The following is a 20,512-nucleotide window of genomic DNA, read 5'->3' as shown; positions in this document are numbered from 1 at the left end:
GGCGGTCTGTAAATCGGGACCAGTCAATCCACTGACAAACAGAATGAGCATCTGGTGGCTGACATCAAGAGCACCAATATACGATGACATGCATCAACCAAGTCAACGAGCCTCACCCCGATCTTGTCATTCGCCACGACAAGCAGGTGTTGCTGAACACCAAATCTAGGCCGCGGACCTTCAAGGATTGCAAATGATGCTGAGGGAGCCCTAGGTGTCTGAAAATACAGCGCGTGCGTGCGTTTGCCCCACAGTTGTAGCAAGGTACGAAGGTGCATGGTCTGAAGGTTGGCAGGAAATATTTTACTGGCTATACCATTTATTCACACAGAGCATGGTAGCAGTTTATACTATGTATACTCTTAACGTGACCTCAACATGAGTTACGCAGCACCTGGACAGTTTATCCACATTTATCATCCTGAACGTCAGCAGTGTGCATGTGATTATGGATGTATTTTCAAGGGTATTCTAATTACAACTAAACTACCGTGCAAAACTAGAAACATGAACGTAGAGTGAATTGTGATACATATAACAAACAAATCATTTTCCTATATTTTTACTGAAAATTCAGTCAGGAGTCAGGAGTCAGCGTACACGTCATAGATAACGTGTTCGATCAACCTAGCTGGGCATAATCTTGATACTGAGGTCGTTCGTCAGCGGATGACGTCGTCAGACATCCTGTTCCTCCTCAAGTCCAAGAGAGTCTGTTCCAGTTCCTGTCGGTTCGCTCTAGGTGGTATGCGCTGTCTCAGCTGACGACCAACATGCTCCGGGAGATGTTCATTGGGTTTCATGTCCGGAGAAGGCGCTGCCGAACGCAATACGTGGGCTCTAACGTTGTGAAACTATTCTCGAGGTGTGAGGCCTTGCGTTGGGGTACTGCAAAATGACTTCTCTGCCACTGTTCAGTTAGCTAAGATACATAGCATTCACTAACATGAACGTTTACGTTAGTGAACGCTATGTAACGCCGTAATGAACATGAATGTTCACGTTAGTGAAAGCTATGTATCCTAGCTACCGTTCAGTTCGTGCTCATGGCAGTCTGCGTTGACGGTGTAGACGGGTCAAGGTCATTCCGCGGAAGGGGCAGTAGGCTCGTATACCAGCCATACCAAGTCGCCGAAGGACTGTTCGTCTGTTCTAGTGCTGTCACCACCGCTGACCACGCCGTAATGAATATGTACTGGAGCAGGTTCTGCTGTATGTAGCTGTCCTCGTCCGGTGTCTGATGAGGGTGTTACTAAATTTACATGCCTTTTCTGTTAGACATCAGTAGTAATGCCACGATCATATACATGCATGTGGACCAATGTCTCACAATTACGTTTTCCATGACAATACGAGTAAAGTTTCCCACAGCCGTGGTGTTATTGGAGACCACACTGCGTTTTGGCGAATGCTTTATGCTTGATTTCAAACCTGTGCCAGCGTTTTTATACACTTACTTTAGAAGTGATAATTTTCTTTTACCAGGTAGTTTATATTTCCTGTCCCATGCATTAGTTCAGACACTAAATCTATTTTGTGACATCTGCTGTGACACCAACGTACAACGTTATCTCCGTCTCTACTAATATTCTCTTGGTGTGAGTGGTTTGGTCGCAGCCCCTACGGTTGAGTTCAGTCGAGTTCAGTTGCTGGATTTCTATCCATTTATCACATCTTGTTTGTGTACAGTATATGTATGTATTCTTATGTAATAATGTGGTATTAAAAAGTCAACTGTAACTGAAAATGTTCACGATATTATCATTTTGACAAATCGTCTTGTGTATCTCGTTGTAGTTTATTCATGAATCATGTCAGTGGAGGACATTTTATGTAAATCAATACTTACCACAAACATAAACGATTCTTATATTTTTCGACGCTTTTTAAATTTGATGCGTGAAGAACTCTATTTTGTGCAGAAGTGTGGATATAAACAATGGACATGAATCAGCATTCAGGGGACCATTCATCCTTGGGGACTATCGCCATTACCATGAGGTGGACTGTAGCAATACAGCAGACATGTCTTGCGGACTAATGACAATCCTCTTTCAAGACTTTTCTCAACAATGCCTCCAACACTCTGACCAGCAAATAATAAACAGGAATTACAAAAACAAGACAAAAAATATCACCCAGTCGTCAAACTTCCATCTTCGTGGTGGCTGAGAAAGTAACATTGCTGCATGATTTTTGTGATGCCTCTGTTCCGATATGGTGCCATCCCAGATAGACCATATGTTGTAATTATGTTGCTGAAATGGCGAACGACTACGAAAGGTAATATTCATCCTGTATTTTCTAAACCTTCGTGTAAGATTTTTCCTATAAGTCTGATTAAGCAAAGAGTAAGATGGCTGTAGTAAAAAATTCGTTAACGATCGACGATATTTCTGCACAAACAGATGCATGCTCCTGTATCTCCAGCTTTCGAGGTCCTTTTGTACACACAACTTTAAAGAAAATAATGAGATTCTTTATTATGAGAAACGTGAACAACTCTCGCCGAATCGGAGCACCGTCATTCACAGAATGTTTCCCCGAGGTGTTTTACTGATGAAAACAGGACGACACTTTGCCGCTGTGCTTCATTGAATGCAGTCAGTTAAACGACTTTGCTGTTGAAAGGTGATTTGTTGAACATGTTGATAACATACACTTTGCCCTTGAATAGACGTTTATAGTGATCGACGTTTTTGAACGTGATGTATAAGTGTAAAGCTCCAAATACTGACAGTGTCAGTGCAGAGGGTGTTTGAAGCGCCCATACAATGGCACTTACGTGCTGAAGTTTGGTTTAAGGTTTGCTCACTGCCGTACTTCACTGATATCTCTGTGTGTCAACTCTTGGGAGGAAAGCACCTAGTGATGAAGAGTTTACATGTATAACACCTCGAAAGACAATCAGTGGGGATCTGGGCGTGTTGGTATATCTGTGAAAATAAACATTTACATACATGTCAATCATTGCGGGAAATATCGGCTCTGGGTCGTTGATCATCCAATATAAACTACCGGTCAAAAGAAAGAAACTTATCACCTCATGCTGTCGCTCATAGAGAAGACACTAAGACATACTTGGTAGATATAATGTTTATCATACAAAAGTTAACCATTTACCAAGCATGAAACAGAATCACCAACGCCAAACGACAGTAATCTAGTCTCGGAATCAAGCACAAGAGACGTACGTGGGGTCAAAATGAAATGATACCCAGTCAGATCATTTACAAGATGTGTTTCAAGTCACATTATGGAACTGTCCAAGCCTTCAGTCGCCTGTGACGACCCCTTGAATCGGCACATGCCAAGATCGTGCTGTCCAAGGGCATACGTTGATGTTTACGTTGTTGAGGTAGTCGTGTAAGAGTCCGGCAGTATGCGAACGTGCATTGTCCTGTTGCAAGATCAAACCCCTAAACTGTTGACGCACAAAAGGTAACACAACTGGTCTCAAGACTTCGTCTTTGTACCTTTGAGCAGTCAAAGTTCAATGAAGGATGACAAGTCGTGTCCTCCGCTGACTACAAATCCCACCCCATACCACAACAGCACCTCTACCAAAAGGGTGCACCTATGCCACAGGTTGGCGCCAGCCGCTCATTTCCACGTGTGTAATAGCGAACTCACCCATCAGTTTGGAAAATGTTGAATCGACTCTCGGTTGTAAACAGAACTCTCTCCCAATCACGTTGCTGCCATCGACATACATGTAGTTCGAGCCCACTGTAGCCTGCATTGACAGTATTGAAGGGTCAAAACCATTCCACGCAAGGGACGGTGAGTCTGTTGATGGGGGCCGAGTCCAATCCTTGTAAAGCAGTAGCGCTCTACTGTTTAGTTAACAACATTTTTGACATTTTTCGTGACAGCTGAATACTCTTTGCAAAGTATAACCCTGCTAACGGCTTTTGAGTCAATCCAGGTTCCCTTAGTCTTATCTATATTTATCTAAGTGTAAAAGTATACTATATTGTAAGAAGTGATGTGTGTCTACAACAGCCTACAAGTTTTCATCTTGTATTCCCGATCATCGATTGCAATACAATGTATTGCATCGTATCATATTGTCTCATACATCCTAAGATTTCAGCAACAATAACAAATAGATATGGAGATATGGGATCTCCCTGCCTACAACCCCATTGATTTGGGAAGAAATCAGAGGTCCAACATGAATAACACATGAAGATTTAACAAGACACTAATCCAACGTATATAATATGTGGACCCAAACCAAACTTTACCAGAACAAAAATGATAAAATCATTTGAAACTGTGCCAAATGCTTTTCGAAATCAGTCAAAGTGAGTAAACCTGATATGTATCTTTTCTTTTAGTTTCAAACATAATATCATATAATAACCTTGTGTTTTCACATAATGTTTTGCCAGGTATATGGTTATCATGTGTCTGTGAATCAAGGGTAGGTTCTAACTGAATTGAGATAATCTCTCTCTTCATGTTAAGATACATTTATTTCTTTTTGAAACATTTTTGATGCATCTAAAATCCAGGTATGAAAATGTCTGGACAAATTCTCATCTAGAAATGTAGATTTACAAGGCGTTTTGGTTGACTGTATTAGTGAATATTTCAAGTCTCTTCTGTGACAAATCAATCAACAGGCAAGCACTGTGGCCAGTTTGCCCCCACCAGGACAATAAGACAATGGGTACCAATCAAGCGTATGTCACTACAACCAACACTGATTACAGCCAAGGAGAAAACAATGCATGTCTTGAACTGTATACCGGACCCTGTAATCTGGAAAGGAAACGAGGTCAGAAAGCTGGAAGGAAGATAGAAAGACATATTCCTGTGATACAAACAGCAACCAGATGTAACCCTATTATACAAAACTATGCCAATTCTAAAACTCACAACCATATAGTTTCAACCAAATCTGATGTTCATGCAATTAGTAATGTGTCTTACGTCAACTCAGTTGTTCGATGAACACGTACCAAATCAAAAAAGACAACTTCAAGTGGGGTAAATCAATCAAATTTAAAAATCATACCATTGAATAAAAATAGCACAGACCAAGTGAATGTGTTTTCCTTGCGTTCAGTGTATTGCAGATCAGACAAAAACAAAACATTGTCAAATGATTGATTGATAAACATGGTCCAGCACAGACGAAGGTCATGACACTGAGGCCTAACTCTCCATGGTAAAGTGACGAGCTCCGTGAACTTAATCACCAGCGACGTAAAGCAGAGCGACTCTGGCAGAGGTCTAAGCTTGTCGTACACCATAAGTTGTTTATGGGTATGTGGCAGTCATATAAAAAGCTACTTGTAAAGACTAAGAGTGAGTACTTTTGCAATAGGATCATCTTTTAAAGCTGCTTATTCCATATAATGTATCATTGGTTTTGTCACCATGTAAAATTTTACTCCTCTTTTATGTGTTTTACCATGTTTAATTTTTCATCTTTTAGCATCAGTTGTATACCGCCTGTATATCACCATATAGTACGTAATATGTTAAGCGCCTTAGTGTTTTATAATAAGCAAATAAGGCGCTATATAATCTCATGTATTATTATTTATCATTATCTTAAGTTCTTTCTAGAAGAATTTAGAGAAGTCAATTGGAAATCCACCTATCATGAGGCTTTTGTTACTTTGTTTGTCATGGCAGGTAGTTATCGTTTACTTGATGTCTTGAACTTACAAACTGTGATGCATATATCGCCCCTTACCCGTGATATTAAAATGGCGATCCTATAACAATGAGCATGGCGTTGTTTTGTTTGTTTTTTTTTTAGTTTCATATTCAACAATATTCCAGCTATTTGGCGGAGGTCCGTAAATAATCGAGTCTGGTCTAGACAATCCAGTGATGAAAATCATGATGCAGTGATGAAAAGCAACAAAGTCAGCGGCCCCGACCACCCAGTCCCGGCTGTCGCCTTATACAATAAGCGCTGGCAGACAAATACTATTCTTCACATATACTAGAATAATAAAATGTGGTAACAGATTATTTATGGAATATAACTTCACTGAATGAGGTAATATATGTTTGTTTTGTTGTAAAGTTTTGTTGTTGTTGTTGTTGTTGTTGATGATGATGATGGTGGTGATGGTGATGATGATGGCTCCCTGTAGCTATCCAAACTTGAAGATCCACTGATTAAGACCATGGGCATCGATACAAACACGTGAGGTGGCATAAAATGACATGCAGCCAACCTCGTTACCGTGAGTGATCCAATGTCGGTTGGACGTCAAGCTTGCTGGGAATCTGTTTTCAAGGAAAGCAAACAGGTTCTGAATGAATGTGCTGGGCTGAACACAATTTCAGTGACACAATACGTCAACCCACAAAGGCCCATGTCGAAGGAATGATGTCTAATCACTCCTTTTGCTGGCAGTATCGTTACAGAGACAACTGAATTGGATGGTATGTTAGAGACAACTGTTTCTGTGTGGTGACGAAACACTTTGCCTTTCTGCGCCAAGTGGCATACACACACTGGCCGCCCAATCCACAATCGGGCATTTAATATGTTTTGTAACGGTTCCTCATCGACAACATGTATTTGACTAACATTTGCATAGTTTTATCCAACACACTGTTTCGGTTCAGTAAACCTGTTTATCAAAAACCTTCCCGTGCTGTGACATTTTCCTTCCAAACATACTGCTCTTTTCATAAACAGATACACATGAGGTATAAATGAACTTTCTTTTCGAAAAATAAAATAAACCCTGGCCCTGGCACGGTTTCCCAAAGCTAGCACTCCCCACAGCCCCAATATATTAGGTGAACGTATATGAGGCACGATAGATCTAGCTGATTTTGGGTGTTGTGATACAAGGTGCTGTGGTGCTTATGCCCTGAAGTCGAGGTCCTTCTTCGGTTTCATAATGCAAACTCATCCTCACTGTCCCATCTTAAAGCACATGAGATATGACAGATACATGTATTCTTATGTTTGTGTTGTCCCGCTAATGTCCTGTTGATGAGGTCATGTGCTGGAAGGACAAAGACTCTCATGAGAGTCCAGGGCTTTTAAAACGAGCACAGTTCAAGACATGGCTGTCCAAAAGTGGTGCCTGCTTTCTATGGACAGCTCAATTAAGGGCGACTATGTGTCACGCGAGGCAGATGATTCCAAACTGACCCATGTATCGATCCAACTCACCATCAGCCATTCATGTTATATTCTCACAGGCGCCATTTACATCGAAAGTCCTGCACGAACAATGGTTATTTGAAAACAACACGTGACAAGTGAAGAGAAGATCAGAGATTGTAATCTGCATGTTCACCCAGTGTCTGATATTTGACACATTGGCGACAGACACCTTAATATATAACCGTCTCTTTTGTGTCTGCTGAGCTTGACGATTCGCCGTCAGAGTTTGCATTTTGATTTAGTCAGGAGACAGAATAATATATGTCAACGAACATGTAATAACATTAAGTTCAGGAGTGGTGAGTTGGGATGGGCTTTACGTCACATCGGCAATTTTTCCAGCCATAATAGTGACGGAATCAAGTCTGAATTTATAGTATAGGTAAAAAGAACAAATGGGTTTTATGTTGAAAACATATATATTCATTACATTATTATTTAAAAACAGAAAATGTAGCACCAAAGAAAAAAGCAGCCAATTTGTTAGTTGACTTTAGGAATCTTTGGATAATAAAAATACATAAATAGCATAGAGTATTTTTAATTTTCTTTCTAAACCTCTATCTCGTTATGCAGTTTTGGTATCAAACCCCATCTGCAGGGTATGATGTCAACATATCTTTAGAATCCATACGACATGGTGGGTGGCTTGGTGGTTCAAGCGTTCTCTCGTCAGTCCCAAGTCTTCGTTCGATTCCTTATGATAGCACAAGGCATGAAGAATATTCTGATGTCCACGTCGGCATTTTGATGGAACACTGCGATAGTTGACGTAAAAATACCTCAGTCACTCGTTCTGATCTTAAACAGTTATCTGGTTAAAATAGAAAACTTCATATATCAGAGAGAATTACACGTATGAACCAATACTATTATTAGATGACACGTTGTCGTAACATTGACATCACCAACCTTCACACCGAATCCTCTACAACAACCTACCAGGCTCGGCACAAAAGCCTTGAATGCTCGACATCTGCAAACCACTAATACAGGTGTAATCTAAATATTCAGCCTGGTATTACCGGCATATATATCAGCATCTATGGTACCGGCCCGTTGGTATTGCTGCTGCTCGTCTTTTGCCCGTAATATAACTCGCTTGCCTCACAGTACTGTATCCGACAAAGTTATTGATGTTATGCTAATCAATTCAGACAAAGTTGAAGGTCGTTGTGTATGGAGTCGATGGAAACAGGTTGGTAGCCTCGCGTCGACACAGCGCCGAGTGCTAACGGATCTCAACACAAGGTTAGTTTGTTGTTCTGTGTCGATATCACTCGTACTCCTTTTTTTTATCCTCCCGCGACACAATATAGTCTGTAGTTGAAACGGTTTCCCCTGCACGGAACGCATCGGCATTTCGTCCGATTTGTGTTTTGATCAATAATGGCTGTGCTGATATCACGCCTCGTGACCAACATAGACGTCAGCGGTCATTTTCACTGTTGTTTTTCATTGGATGGGATGTCACAATAATCTACACTGAACTTGGTACACAAGACAATGATACAGACACGTATACATAACAGATGTTACACGTTGACACGTGTTATTTATGATGGTGACATAATGTGTACCTGAACAATACCTGAACTGCAGTTTGTGGTGATATGTGTTCAGGAATAGAACATTTATTATAGCAGAACATCGATCGTTAGTGACTATTACGTCATGCTTGCAGTGTTATGCTGATCTACTGCCATGTATTACTAAACATGATGTCATGACCCCGTAATTCCACACCTTCATCCGATTACAAGGGAGGTCATGTGTAAGAGTGTTGCCTTGGACAACATACATCGAGGTTCTAGTCTCAGTGCGGCTCAGACGAGTTCCACCCTGCTATAATCCACATACTTGCACTGACGGTACGTATAGTTCTCCTGCACAGTGGTGACTGCTTACACCACCCCGTCGCCTTATACAGTGAGAGATCAGTGGTAACGGTTTGGGCTTCTGCAGCATGTGTCAAGGTTCGAGTCTACTCGTGGTCTTTATCTTCCCTTATACTTATCCTAGAGCTAAACATCAACAGAATCAGTATCTTGAATCATGACAGTCTTACAAAATACCAACAACGGACCCCTAGAACAAACTTAGCTCAGTGACATGCAAGGGTTTACCCGATTGGTAGCCATAGAGTTACCAAGATATCACGTATCATGTCGCCGATTCGAGCTTTAACCCTGCAGCAGAATGTCAAGAAGATAACGTTTAATCCTCCGATTGCCTGTCCAAGAGAGGTAAGAGTGAAAGTAAAACGCTAATCCATGTTCCAGTTTATCAAGGACGAGCATATGCTTGTGCGTAAACGACACTAATGCACAAACGTGGTCGATGTTGTTCACTGGTCACGAGAGGATATGGGATGATGTACCCCCGATGTTTATTTGATTATATTTATTTTACCGAGCCCCTCAATGTTAATTTTTAACTGTTTGAAGCACGGGTATTGGATCATTAAAAGGAGTACAGGAGGTAGGCAACAGCCCAAACACAATGAACACGAAGTACCAAACGGATACCCACACTTCGGCATTTCCAACGGGTAACATAGAAGATATTACTTGCTTGTAAGCGGGGTACATTGACTGGTTCAGCCAGTGACAATACAACAGTCGTGTATAAGGTCAGATGATACCAACGGTCGTTACCTTGAGGATTAATCGTGAATCTTGTCACTATATTAAGACAAACGTGATTTAATGCGTTATTCCAATGATACTGTTAATACTCCATCACCTTAACGTGTGTAAAGACTGGACATAACACGTATCTATGCAGCCTAATGTAACTATTACAAAAAATGTTAACGAAATACGAACTATTATATACATCTACACATTCTGAGGGAATAAATTGAGGGATAAAATAAGCACAAGTGTATACCCATATTTTTATCCAGGTTTCTTCACAAGCTGTGCAATGAAAAAATTCGCGAAGAAACCTTGGAAAAATATAAAACAGCACTTGTCCTTTTATGTGATCCCTTATCTTTTCCCTCAGTATATTGTAATTACAACATGCAGACTCCACGCAATGTCTCACAACACACATTTCTACAATAAGGAAATCTAGATAACGTCACTATTCTATAAGATGATCAAAACTGATAGCCCGGATGAAGTCACAGTGAAATATTTCGGAAATACCAAGAAAGAATTTATTTACAACACACAATTCGGGATCTATAATTAAGTTCAAATGGATTAAGTTCAAATCAGCTTAACTGATGCCTATTTTATGAAATTCTGAATAGAGTTGGCCAATATCGTGACATGTAATTGACAACACCACAGCGACCTTCACGGTAGTACCCGACTGTTTATTGCATGAAATCGGCATCGTGACGTATTGTATACGAGTATGATATATATTACTGTACTTTAAGTTCCTTTAGTTTCATCGTATGACATTTCCTTGCCTTAAAATACCATGTATCATCATGCACGTGCCAATACCTCGACATACCGTCATGTAAATTGTCGCTGAATCTCTTCCACGAGTTGGTATCAAACGATGCTACGCTTTGGGGGTATTTATAACGTGTCTCGCGACATCATGAACGATCTACCTTCAACCACCCAGCCTCGTTATCAGTATGACCATATTTAGAATAATCGATCCACATAGGTTTGGAAATGTTCCTGCGTCCAGAACCACAAAGCACAATTAGAGAAAAAAAATGCCATGTTATAACATCGATTTCACATATCCCAAGCAACGGTATTGATATTTCGCACAGAAACATTTGTATATATATATATATATATATATATATATATATATATATATATATATATATATATATATATATATATATATATATATATATACATACATATATCTCAAGCATCAAATGCAATGTCTTTATGTCATAGTATTTTGGACATATTCTAACAATAGGTTTTAAGATTTAGCTCAGAACCACTTTAGACCAGCTTTCACTTAAATATCCTTACCATAATGTACCTGCTCACCCTAGTAATTTACATTGCATCTCCAAGAACGGAGTTTCGATTGGCAACCCGAGTGCCTTCGATCGTTCTAAAGCTGGCACACAAACAACTTGTTCCTGGCACTGATGTCACTAACATTATGGAACTAACATGACCGTAATTCTCAGTCCGATTTGATGGAATTCCCCGAGGTCTGTAAAGGGGGCTATATTCAGGTCTCGTCTCACTGTAGTTCCACCTGCCAATTACCCCTCCCATCAACGCCTTACATATCAATTTGGTTCAAAGAGGCCCCGGGGGTTCTATTTGAGGCTGCCATTTTGTTTTCCTTCCCCCATGTGCCAATCAGTGCGCCGAATGCATGCCGGAGTAATTCTGACTGGCAGTTCAAGTCGTCAGTAATTGTCTGTTTGCATGTTCGTCAATACATCATACTCCATCTCACTAAAAACAAATCCAAATGTTTTGCCTTTTCCTATCATAAACGACCGCCCTGGTCCTGTTTTTAAATGAAATTTACGACATGGTGGTCTTACGAATTCCCTTGTCAATTCACCCTCGATTACACACTGTATCATATCTCCGTACTACAATATTCTGATATTCATAAGCTGGATAAACGAGAATAGAAGCTATAGTCAGACATTGAAAAAACACGGATGGCAAAATCATTAACATGAATAACTTGAAAGAAACGTTCAGTATTAACACTGACGATGCAAACATACATATTTGAACAAACAAAATGAAACGTTTGTTTTCAAACTATATCTGCAACATTCTATTTTCTTAAAAATATTGACCCGATTGAGGCCTTACTTCAAGGCTGAACTGAATGCTGAGCCCATGGATGTATAATAATTCTATATAAGCGGACGGTAACCCCGTTTGTTGTTTATTATTTTTAGAAGTTATCATAATAATTATAACTATTAATTTTTACCTTTGAGGTTTTTGCAAGCCTAGTTTATGCGTAACGAAAATATATATAGTAACGCTAGTAAATATATCATCAGTGAGGTGTTAATGCGGTTGGTCGTGGCCACCTGCCTCTGACCAGTTCATTAAGTGAATGGGTCGTGTAATAACAGATATAGGTTTCAGTACCCACGAGGTGCCTGTCTGATTTGTAATCTCTGCCCGGAAACGGAAGGTCGGTGATCCGATTTCCTCACAGCGTCATGCAATAGAAGTTGATTGATACTTACAGTTCTCACCATGCATGGAGCTGGGTATTTAGGTAATTGAAACATGTCTGGGTAGGGTATCAATGTCTGTCTGCGGAGTGGTATCACAGCTGGTTAATACCGTACACCTAATGTTAGTCGGTGTGTGTGTGTGCGTGCGTGCGTGCGTGCGCACCGCGCACGCGTGTGTGTAGGTAGGTAGGTAGACAGCTAGGTAGTGCCTGAAAGGGCCAATATGCGCCCAACGCTTAACAAACTAATGCAACTATGCATTAAATTATTCCCGAGTATTGTGTTAACTGTAAAAAAATGTTGGTTTTGTTTCGAAAAGCTCTTTTGAGATCTTGTGTTTTTCATGAGCTAGAATTCAATGAATGAATTGTTTATTCTCATGAAGACCACAATAGTGACAGAGAGAGACATACAAATGTACAAATGTAGGCTGTGTTTTTATAATAATAATGCTCTGTGTATAAAAAATAGGGATATACATATAAGAGATAGTGTTACAGCATTCGGAACACCTTTAGAATACAGCACCACATCTTCTCGTGAGGACGTTAGGGTTAGATTGACCTAACCTAACCTAACCTAACCTAACCTAACCTAACCTAACCTAATCTTAACCCTAACCCTAACCTACCCTAATCCTAACCGTACCCTAACCCTAATCACCTGCACTTACGTGAAAGGGCATTATGACGTGTTTTAATGTTTATGGTGCTGTATTCTAAAGGTAGGCCCAGTATTCGCATAGAGAGATGTCTTTACATAAAATACTTCAATATTCATGCAAGTCACTATGGCCTCGTCTAAGGCGAGTGGAAAGAACTTCATCTCTACGACAAGGCATCACGCACTTTCTTTGTAAATAGCCATCAAGAGATGCATTATTCCATAATGATTTGTCTCCCTTTGTTTACGGGAGCTCTGCTTATATACTTAACTAACGTCACACTTCTTCTGTGCATCAGGAAACAAATACCACGATGTAGCTAGCATCCCAGCTAATATTACATAACTGGGCTATTACTAGTCCAATAAAGTCAGACAATCAAGGCATTCTGGAAGTGGGCATGTACTATTTTGATATTGACTTTGGGCCAGCCCAGTACATGTAAAGAAGTATGACCCAGTACACAGCCGTAATGGTTGCAAATTGACCCTTTACAGTTTGGCCTGCACGGGCCTGTTTATGTTTAATACAGTTTCTACTATTTAGATAAATAACCTGATACCAAAAGAAACCCATGAAAACAGGTTAATTCATATCATTTAAATACATAAATCAAATGAAAACATGATGCGTTATTCTTTCACTGTCCTTCTGGATGAGCGTGTTCAACACAAGTTGTAAACTTCAGTTCACCTGATACAGTCTTTTTAAAAAGAATTTTCAAAGTTTCATTTAGTACTCAATCGTTGGACGGATGTTTCCAGTATATATGACACGGTTATCAAACAATACTATAAAACTAGGCCATTTATTGAATTTATGTTCTTGAATGAAGCATGTCCACAAGTTTTCCATGATCTAACAGCATGACGCGTACTGAATGTTACAAATTCCCTTGTCCCCAGGAAATTCATGCTGCATGTTATTGTTCATAATTTAGGTCAAACAGTTAACCAGTACTTTGACGGTACAGTATCGCGGTGCAGTATTTACGGTAACCACCCATATATGGGTGCAGCCTCTGAGCCAAGCCTCTGTTTAATGGCACAAGACAGATGAAGGGGGCCACCACAAGCTTCAAATAACAGTTTGTAAAACTAACCATGTACTTACTTAACTTTACTTAACTGACGTGCAGAAGAAAATATAATCTGTGTTTGTTTGTTATCCCCCCACCCCCCCCACCCCCGGCATGTAATCCGGGGGAATATTGTCGACGCCTCGTCCGTGCGTAATCATTTTGTTTTTGGAGCATAACTTAGAAACCATTCAATATTTTAGACCAAACTAGATAATAATAATCTCAAGCTATAGTTGTGCCTTTTGCTATTTACATTTACATTTTTTTCATGGAATATTTTGGTGTTAGTCTAATGATGGGGTGGGCTTCGTTTCCGGAGCAGAACTCAAAAACCGTTCAATATTTTTCGGCAAAACTTAGTAGATATGTGTGTCCGACCCCAAAGTGGTGCCTTTTGGTATTTACAGGTTTTTGTGATTTTTTCATTTTCTCGGTTTCCATGGAAACGTTTCGGACTTAGTCTGAAAATGGAGGGATGGGCTTTGTTTCCGGAGCAGAACTCAAAAACTGTTCTATATTTTTCTGCAAAACTTGGTAGATATATCAATCAGAACCTAAAGTCGTGCCTTTTTCTATTTGCACCTTTTTGTGATTTATTATTTTCTCGGTTTCCATGGAAATGTTTCGGGCTTCGTTTCCGGAGAACAACTCGAAAACCATTTCATATGTTTCAAAAGATATATGACACAGATCTTGAAATGGTTTCTTTTTCTGATAATAGATATATGGCATTTATATTTTTCATGAATTCCATGGAAACATCAGATTCCATCACTGAATCTGACGTATTAGGAATTTCACCTAGGGCGAGCCTGTTTCCTCTTCATGCGTCGTCATCACTGAATCTGACGTATTAGGCATTTCACCTAGGGCGAGCCTGTTTCCTCTTCATCTCATAGTCATGGATTGCTAAACCAGAACGGTTGGTGGTGGTTATCTGGCCGATACTAAATAAACCTGATACTAAATTAACCAAGCAAAGATTCAGACGAAAAACCACAATCTACACCTTATATGCTGATCCTGTATATTACCCTTAAAATACAGACACATACGTCCAGTGACTGAACGTAAAGAATCTTGTAGAGACTTCCACGTATCTTTCATATGAACACTTTGTTTATCGTACTTAAAGCATCCTGTTAATTGCATATTCCATTTTTATCGAATATACGTATATCGCAGTAAGAACGATAGGGATTTGTTTTTCACCTGTGTAAACAGTTGAACGTATTGATTGCTTTTCCTGTTACCTGCAAGTCAACGTGTTCCACGACTACCTGAGAGACTCTCTGATGATCGTGAAAGGTGCACCGTTAGCGTTGAGTGTGTTACGCGTATCTTTCACTTCAAAGCCAAACGACCTAAAGCACATGTATGATTAACAGTGCTAGTTGTCTTGTAATTTTGTGGGTTAAGTTATTTATTTTGAATTCGATAATGTATGACCATATTAATGAAATTGTAGCTGGCATGTTCGATCAATGTACGTAATATAATAATGCATGTGTATACGGCTCCGGTGTTTCATTGCCATTTTGTTTCCTGTTACATATGTTGTAGGTAATGGGGAGGGTAAGAATATTTTCATACCCTCTGTGTTTTCAGGGGGCGGGTGGGTTCTTCCCTGAAGGCCAAAGAAATGGGTTTAATTTTCAACGGGGACACAATTTATGAATTCTTTCTAACATTTATCTTACACGAATTCTTGACGTTTAGATTCAGGTTTATTTCATATTTTAATTTTAAACGTTTGCGCTTCAGTTAATGCGGGTGCGTTTAATGTTGGGGAAAATTGTAAACGAAACCTAACAATCAGACACTATCCTCTTGCCCTTAATAAGTTTTTTTTATTCTTTTTATTTCCATTGTATCAGCCTGACAGAAGTTCAAGGGTAGGTGGTTTGAGGTGAACATATATTTAACGTCTTACTTATGAATATTCCGCTCATATGACGAAGTCCATGTGTATGTATGCGTATGTGTGTCTGCTTGCACTAGCCCAGACTAGTGATAGGTCACTGAGATACCATGCCGCTGTTAAGGATGAATACCAAATTCAGACATATCCTACTGACTCTGAGTAGACCAGTCCTTGTCGTACCCATGAATGCCGAGCGTCAGACAGGGACCAACAAGTTCCAGCTATATGGCAGCGGTCATTACATAATTGAGTCTTGACAAGACAATCCAGTGATCAACAACATGAGGATCGATCTGCCCAACTGGGAACCGTTGACACATATCAACCAAGTCAGTGAGTCTGACCACCCGGTTCCGTTAGTTGGTAGTCGTTAAAATTTTGAAACTGCAAAATGTACATGCAACTGTTGTTTCGTAAATGCAGCTTCTAATGAAGCAATCTACTTTCTGTATTTAAGTTTTCTAACTGATTATGATCTTCGAAAAGGAATTATTACGACAATATGAAATGTTAGCTGAGTTTTCTAAGACAAGTCCAACCAGTATGTTACTATGCGTAGGTACACTTGTGTAAAGAGAGGTGTTCTTACAAGTTTCCCATATATCAGGTAGGCAGCTCTTCTCAATAGATAAATTTACAGTTAATTTATTTTCTTTATACATTTTAGCAGGTGAATGTTGACATAAAGAGCAAAACTATGTCGTTATTCAGTAGTTACATGGCCCTTTCTGAAAATAGCCTGGGCCACCTTGGAAAAATGCTTGCTTCTAAAATATCATTTAAACGTTTTACATACATATGTATCGTAGAATCTTCATATTCCTCTGTACTCTATTCATTCACTGGCCTTGTTATATTTAATTTATTTATTTATTTTTTGCATTCGATCTGTTTTAGTAGCTTATTTCAATCTCATTTATATGTTCATATAAATCTGCCATATCAGGTATCCTGTTTTGACTTATTGTTTTTTCCAAGTATCTTCAAAAAAGAAAGAGTGTCACTTACTGATAAGATATCAAATCTCTTATACTTGTGTTGTAGAGCCTTCTCTGTCTTGACCTACTAATTGCGGAGACTACAATTAATCAGATGACTTCGGTTTTTAATTCACTTATGTTTTCTACATATACATGTATGTGTGTTCGTCCTGACAAGTACTTTCCACGTGCATCTTGCATTCATTTCCCAAAAACACGGGCGATTTGCACGCTTTTTGTCATGGTCGAGTAGATTCTTAGGGTGAAGACCGAATGTGTTTACAGCTGTTGAGTGAGCATGTTAGATATGAACGACATCAGTATTGATATGAGGACTGTCTTGATATGTAAGTAACAATTAATTTAACATGTACTTATTCATTATATGATTCATTATACTGGTCGGGGATACCTCTTGTTCCGACTCCCATTCACAATAATTCTCTGCAATACTAATACTTATACAGGTCAGTTGATGAGACAGACAAGTGTCACAATACTTGAGTATACATTTGTATGTGAACTTCTGGTGAGAGAGAGAGAGAGAGAGAGAGAGAGAGAGAGAGAGAGAGAGAGAGAGAGAGAGAGAGAGAGAGAGAGAGAGAGAGAGAGAGAGAGAGAGAGAGAGAGAGAGAGAGAGAGAGAGAGAGAGAGAGAGAGAGAGAGAGAGAGAGAGACTACCTCACATGGCTCTATAACATAGAAAGGGTGGCAGCTTGACAGTATATCTGTTTTCTTCTTATTGCATATTCATATACCAGAAGTTCGTTGCGCTTTTAGCTTTTAGTATTTTTAGTATGCCCAAAGGGAGACCGGCTATCGATCATCATCACACGGCCCAAGAGTACCATCATGGTACTCAGCGACCCAGGGGCGGGGCAAATTTTACATTTTGCCACTACAAAGAGGTGCCTTTTGGCCTTTCCAGCAGCATCGACCACGGGGTCATCGATGCTGGAACCCCTACCCCGCTCCCCAAAGAAAATAACTAGGTATTACCATGGAATTAAATGAACCTTGGTCAATGTCATTTAGTAGACTTAGGACTTTGTCGTTTAGTACAACCGTATAGTAAACAAAAATATAACCAACAACAGCAAAACACCCCCAAAACAGCCCAAGAAAACCATAACAGCGAGATGACACCCTACCCAACCCCCAACCCCATCTCCCTCAGAGTATGTCATGACTTAACAAGGTCGACAAACGATTTGCTACACAACTCCTATTGTTTCACATTTCTGTTATAGCTATTAAGTCATACATCTCAAATCATCACTTTTTATTCTGTTTTTATTTTGAAATATACCCAAAGCTGTCATTAACAGCGAGACCGAAGACCCGGAGATGTACGTGGGACGTCTGTTATTCTCCGTATACAACATTCTAAATGTTACTAAGGTCAGATGATGGCGATGAAGAAAGAGGCATGTAAACAAAGAACCGTCTGTTTTGTGGAGATACAGTTATGTTTTTATCCTTTGACTGTATACATCGGTTGCCTGCACAATAGCGATGATGTGTCTCATTTCACGCGATGTTTGACTAATGTAACGGTAAACACGACAAACGGCTTTCATTCTGTGCGTATAAGAAGACGAGAATAAAAACAATAAAATACATCAACATAGCTAAGGCAATGTGTTATGACTTTGTACTTAGCTCACTGGGAACAGAGTGAGGGAATGTTTGACCGTCATCTACCACCTCTAGAACTTTCTCCTCTGCGCTCTTTATGAACAATAAATGCATTTGTTTTCACTCAACAGTGTAATTGCACAAACTCAAACTTCTAGCAATGGAAATGCCATGAAAAGTATATGCAGAGCACATGTTCAAGATGTGACAGTTATGTGTAGTGATAATAAATATGAAATGTCAAAAGGCAGTCAACAATTTTGCCAAATGATTGTTTACTTTTGAAAGAAAGAACAATTGTCGAGACAGATGGTTGCCCCCAGTACGCAGTTACACGCACTGCCGAGCACTTTATCCCGTACATGGGATGGGTGAACCACTTAATCCGAGAAGTGGCTTCTGATCACTCAAGTACCCACCTTGACTTTTACCATGAGCCAGAAGGTCATAGGAAAACATATCAGTGTCCTGTTTAAAGCTCACACATTGTACTTTATTGCAAAAAACATCCTTCACAATCTGCACACGTTGTTGACCCTAGCCTTCCCAGTTACCTCGAAGCTTCCGGCGACCACTGTTGACGGTGGATACATTAAACTTTAGATAGTTCATCCAGGATGATATTTTGCCGATTAAGTGACAAGTTTGAGGTTGGTCTGCATGCAACAGGAGAACATCCTACTACCGATATTCATAATGGTGGACTTGGCATATCACTGAAGATTGCAATGAAGGAAGATGATTGTGGTCTGGGGCCAAGTGGTTGACGAGGTGTCACCATCCCTGTGGAAGATCGCTACATCCCAGTCTTTGATCGTCGTCATCGACATGCCACAGACACCGAATTATTCTTGCTAAAAACAGAATTTGAGGGACCTAGGAAAATAGATCCAAGAGGCCAATATTTGACGCACATCGAAACGTCTGGTCCGGAGCACCGTACGTACAGGAATAGTCTGCCTCGCAGTGCTTAAGTCCTAATAGAAGCAAGTGCACATTTTCCCATATTCTGAATCTCTCATCTGCTTTTGGATCCTTGTCAATTTAAACGGGCTTATTTGCCATATTTGAATTATATATTCAGAAACTAGGCGTTAGCCTATGGCATTAAGGCTGCTTCAGTGACCATTCACGATTTCTAGTCTAGCAGTAGAGGAGGAAGACAGGGTATATCTAGCACCTTCAAAACCCTCCATTCGGCAGGTCGACAGACTTGATGGCCGAATAGTATCGTCACCACGTTAAACAAACAAACAAACAAACAAACATCCATACCAACATTCATACCAACAATGTCAGACTCGCCGATTTACCAGAAGCATGTCCTGTTTTTCTTATACATACATGTACATGGTCTCTGTTCGTACACGCGTTAACTCCTAGCAAGATGAATCGACTGAATTAGCCTGCTGGAAATAGAACGGCACGCTCATTTCAAACAAGGTAACCTTCAAATGTGATGACACTACAATTTTCAGAAACTAGCATGACTTATCACAGAACTGTGTGGTTTAGCACTTACAAGACAGGAAGAAAAGAAACAAAAGCAAACAACGGTAAAAAACAAGCCAAGCAAAGCATCAATAATAAATAAGGGAACAGCAGAATGCCAGGGGCTGGTGTACTCACATTATTACGAGAAGAAACAAATTCTTTGAATAACTGAGAAATTAACTCACGTGCAGCCAACGTCAGTTTTGAAAATGACGAAATAAGTACGTGCTAATATCTTTTTGTCAAAAAGAAAACACAAAATAATTGTCCCAATGTTTAGCAAGAATTGGCAGTTGTTCAGCACAAGATAAAGATGGCATTCCGCCGTAAACCAGAAGCTTACAGGAATGAAGTCTTGGAGTAGGAGCATGCTGTTATTTCTTTCTGTTGAGGTTTTTTCCTGTGTACAATGCA

The 20,512-nt window shown here is 39.8% G+C and overlaps 1 protein-coding gene across 1 annotated transcript in view; it reads left to right on the top strand.

The window, feature by feature from the left end:
* Positions 1-8,297: 8,297 nt before the first annotated feature.
* The window catches only part of LOC137283815 (leucine-rich repeats and immunoglobulin-like domains protein 1), a 32,511-nt gene continuing 20,296 nt past the window's right edge, over positions 8,298-20,512 (top strand). Inside the window, exon 1 of the mRNA XM_067815500.1 lies at positions 8,298-8,407. Coding sequence (XP_067671601.1) covers positions 8,298-8,407 — 110 coding nt within the window. The remainder of the gene's footprint in view (positions 8,408-20,512) is intronic.

This window comes from Haliotis asinina, chromosome 5 (genome assembly GCF_037392515.1).
Source record: "Haliotis asinina isolate JCU_RB_2024 chromosome 5, JCU_Hal_asi_v2, whole genome shotgun sequence".
NCBI classification, from domain to species: Eukaryota; Metazoa; Mollusca; class Gastropoda; order Lepetellida; family Haliotidae; genus Haliotis; species Haliotis asinina.
This window is presented reverse-complemented; position numbering and strand designations above follow the sequence as displayed.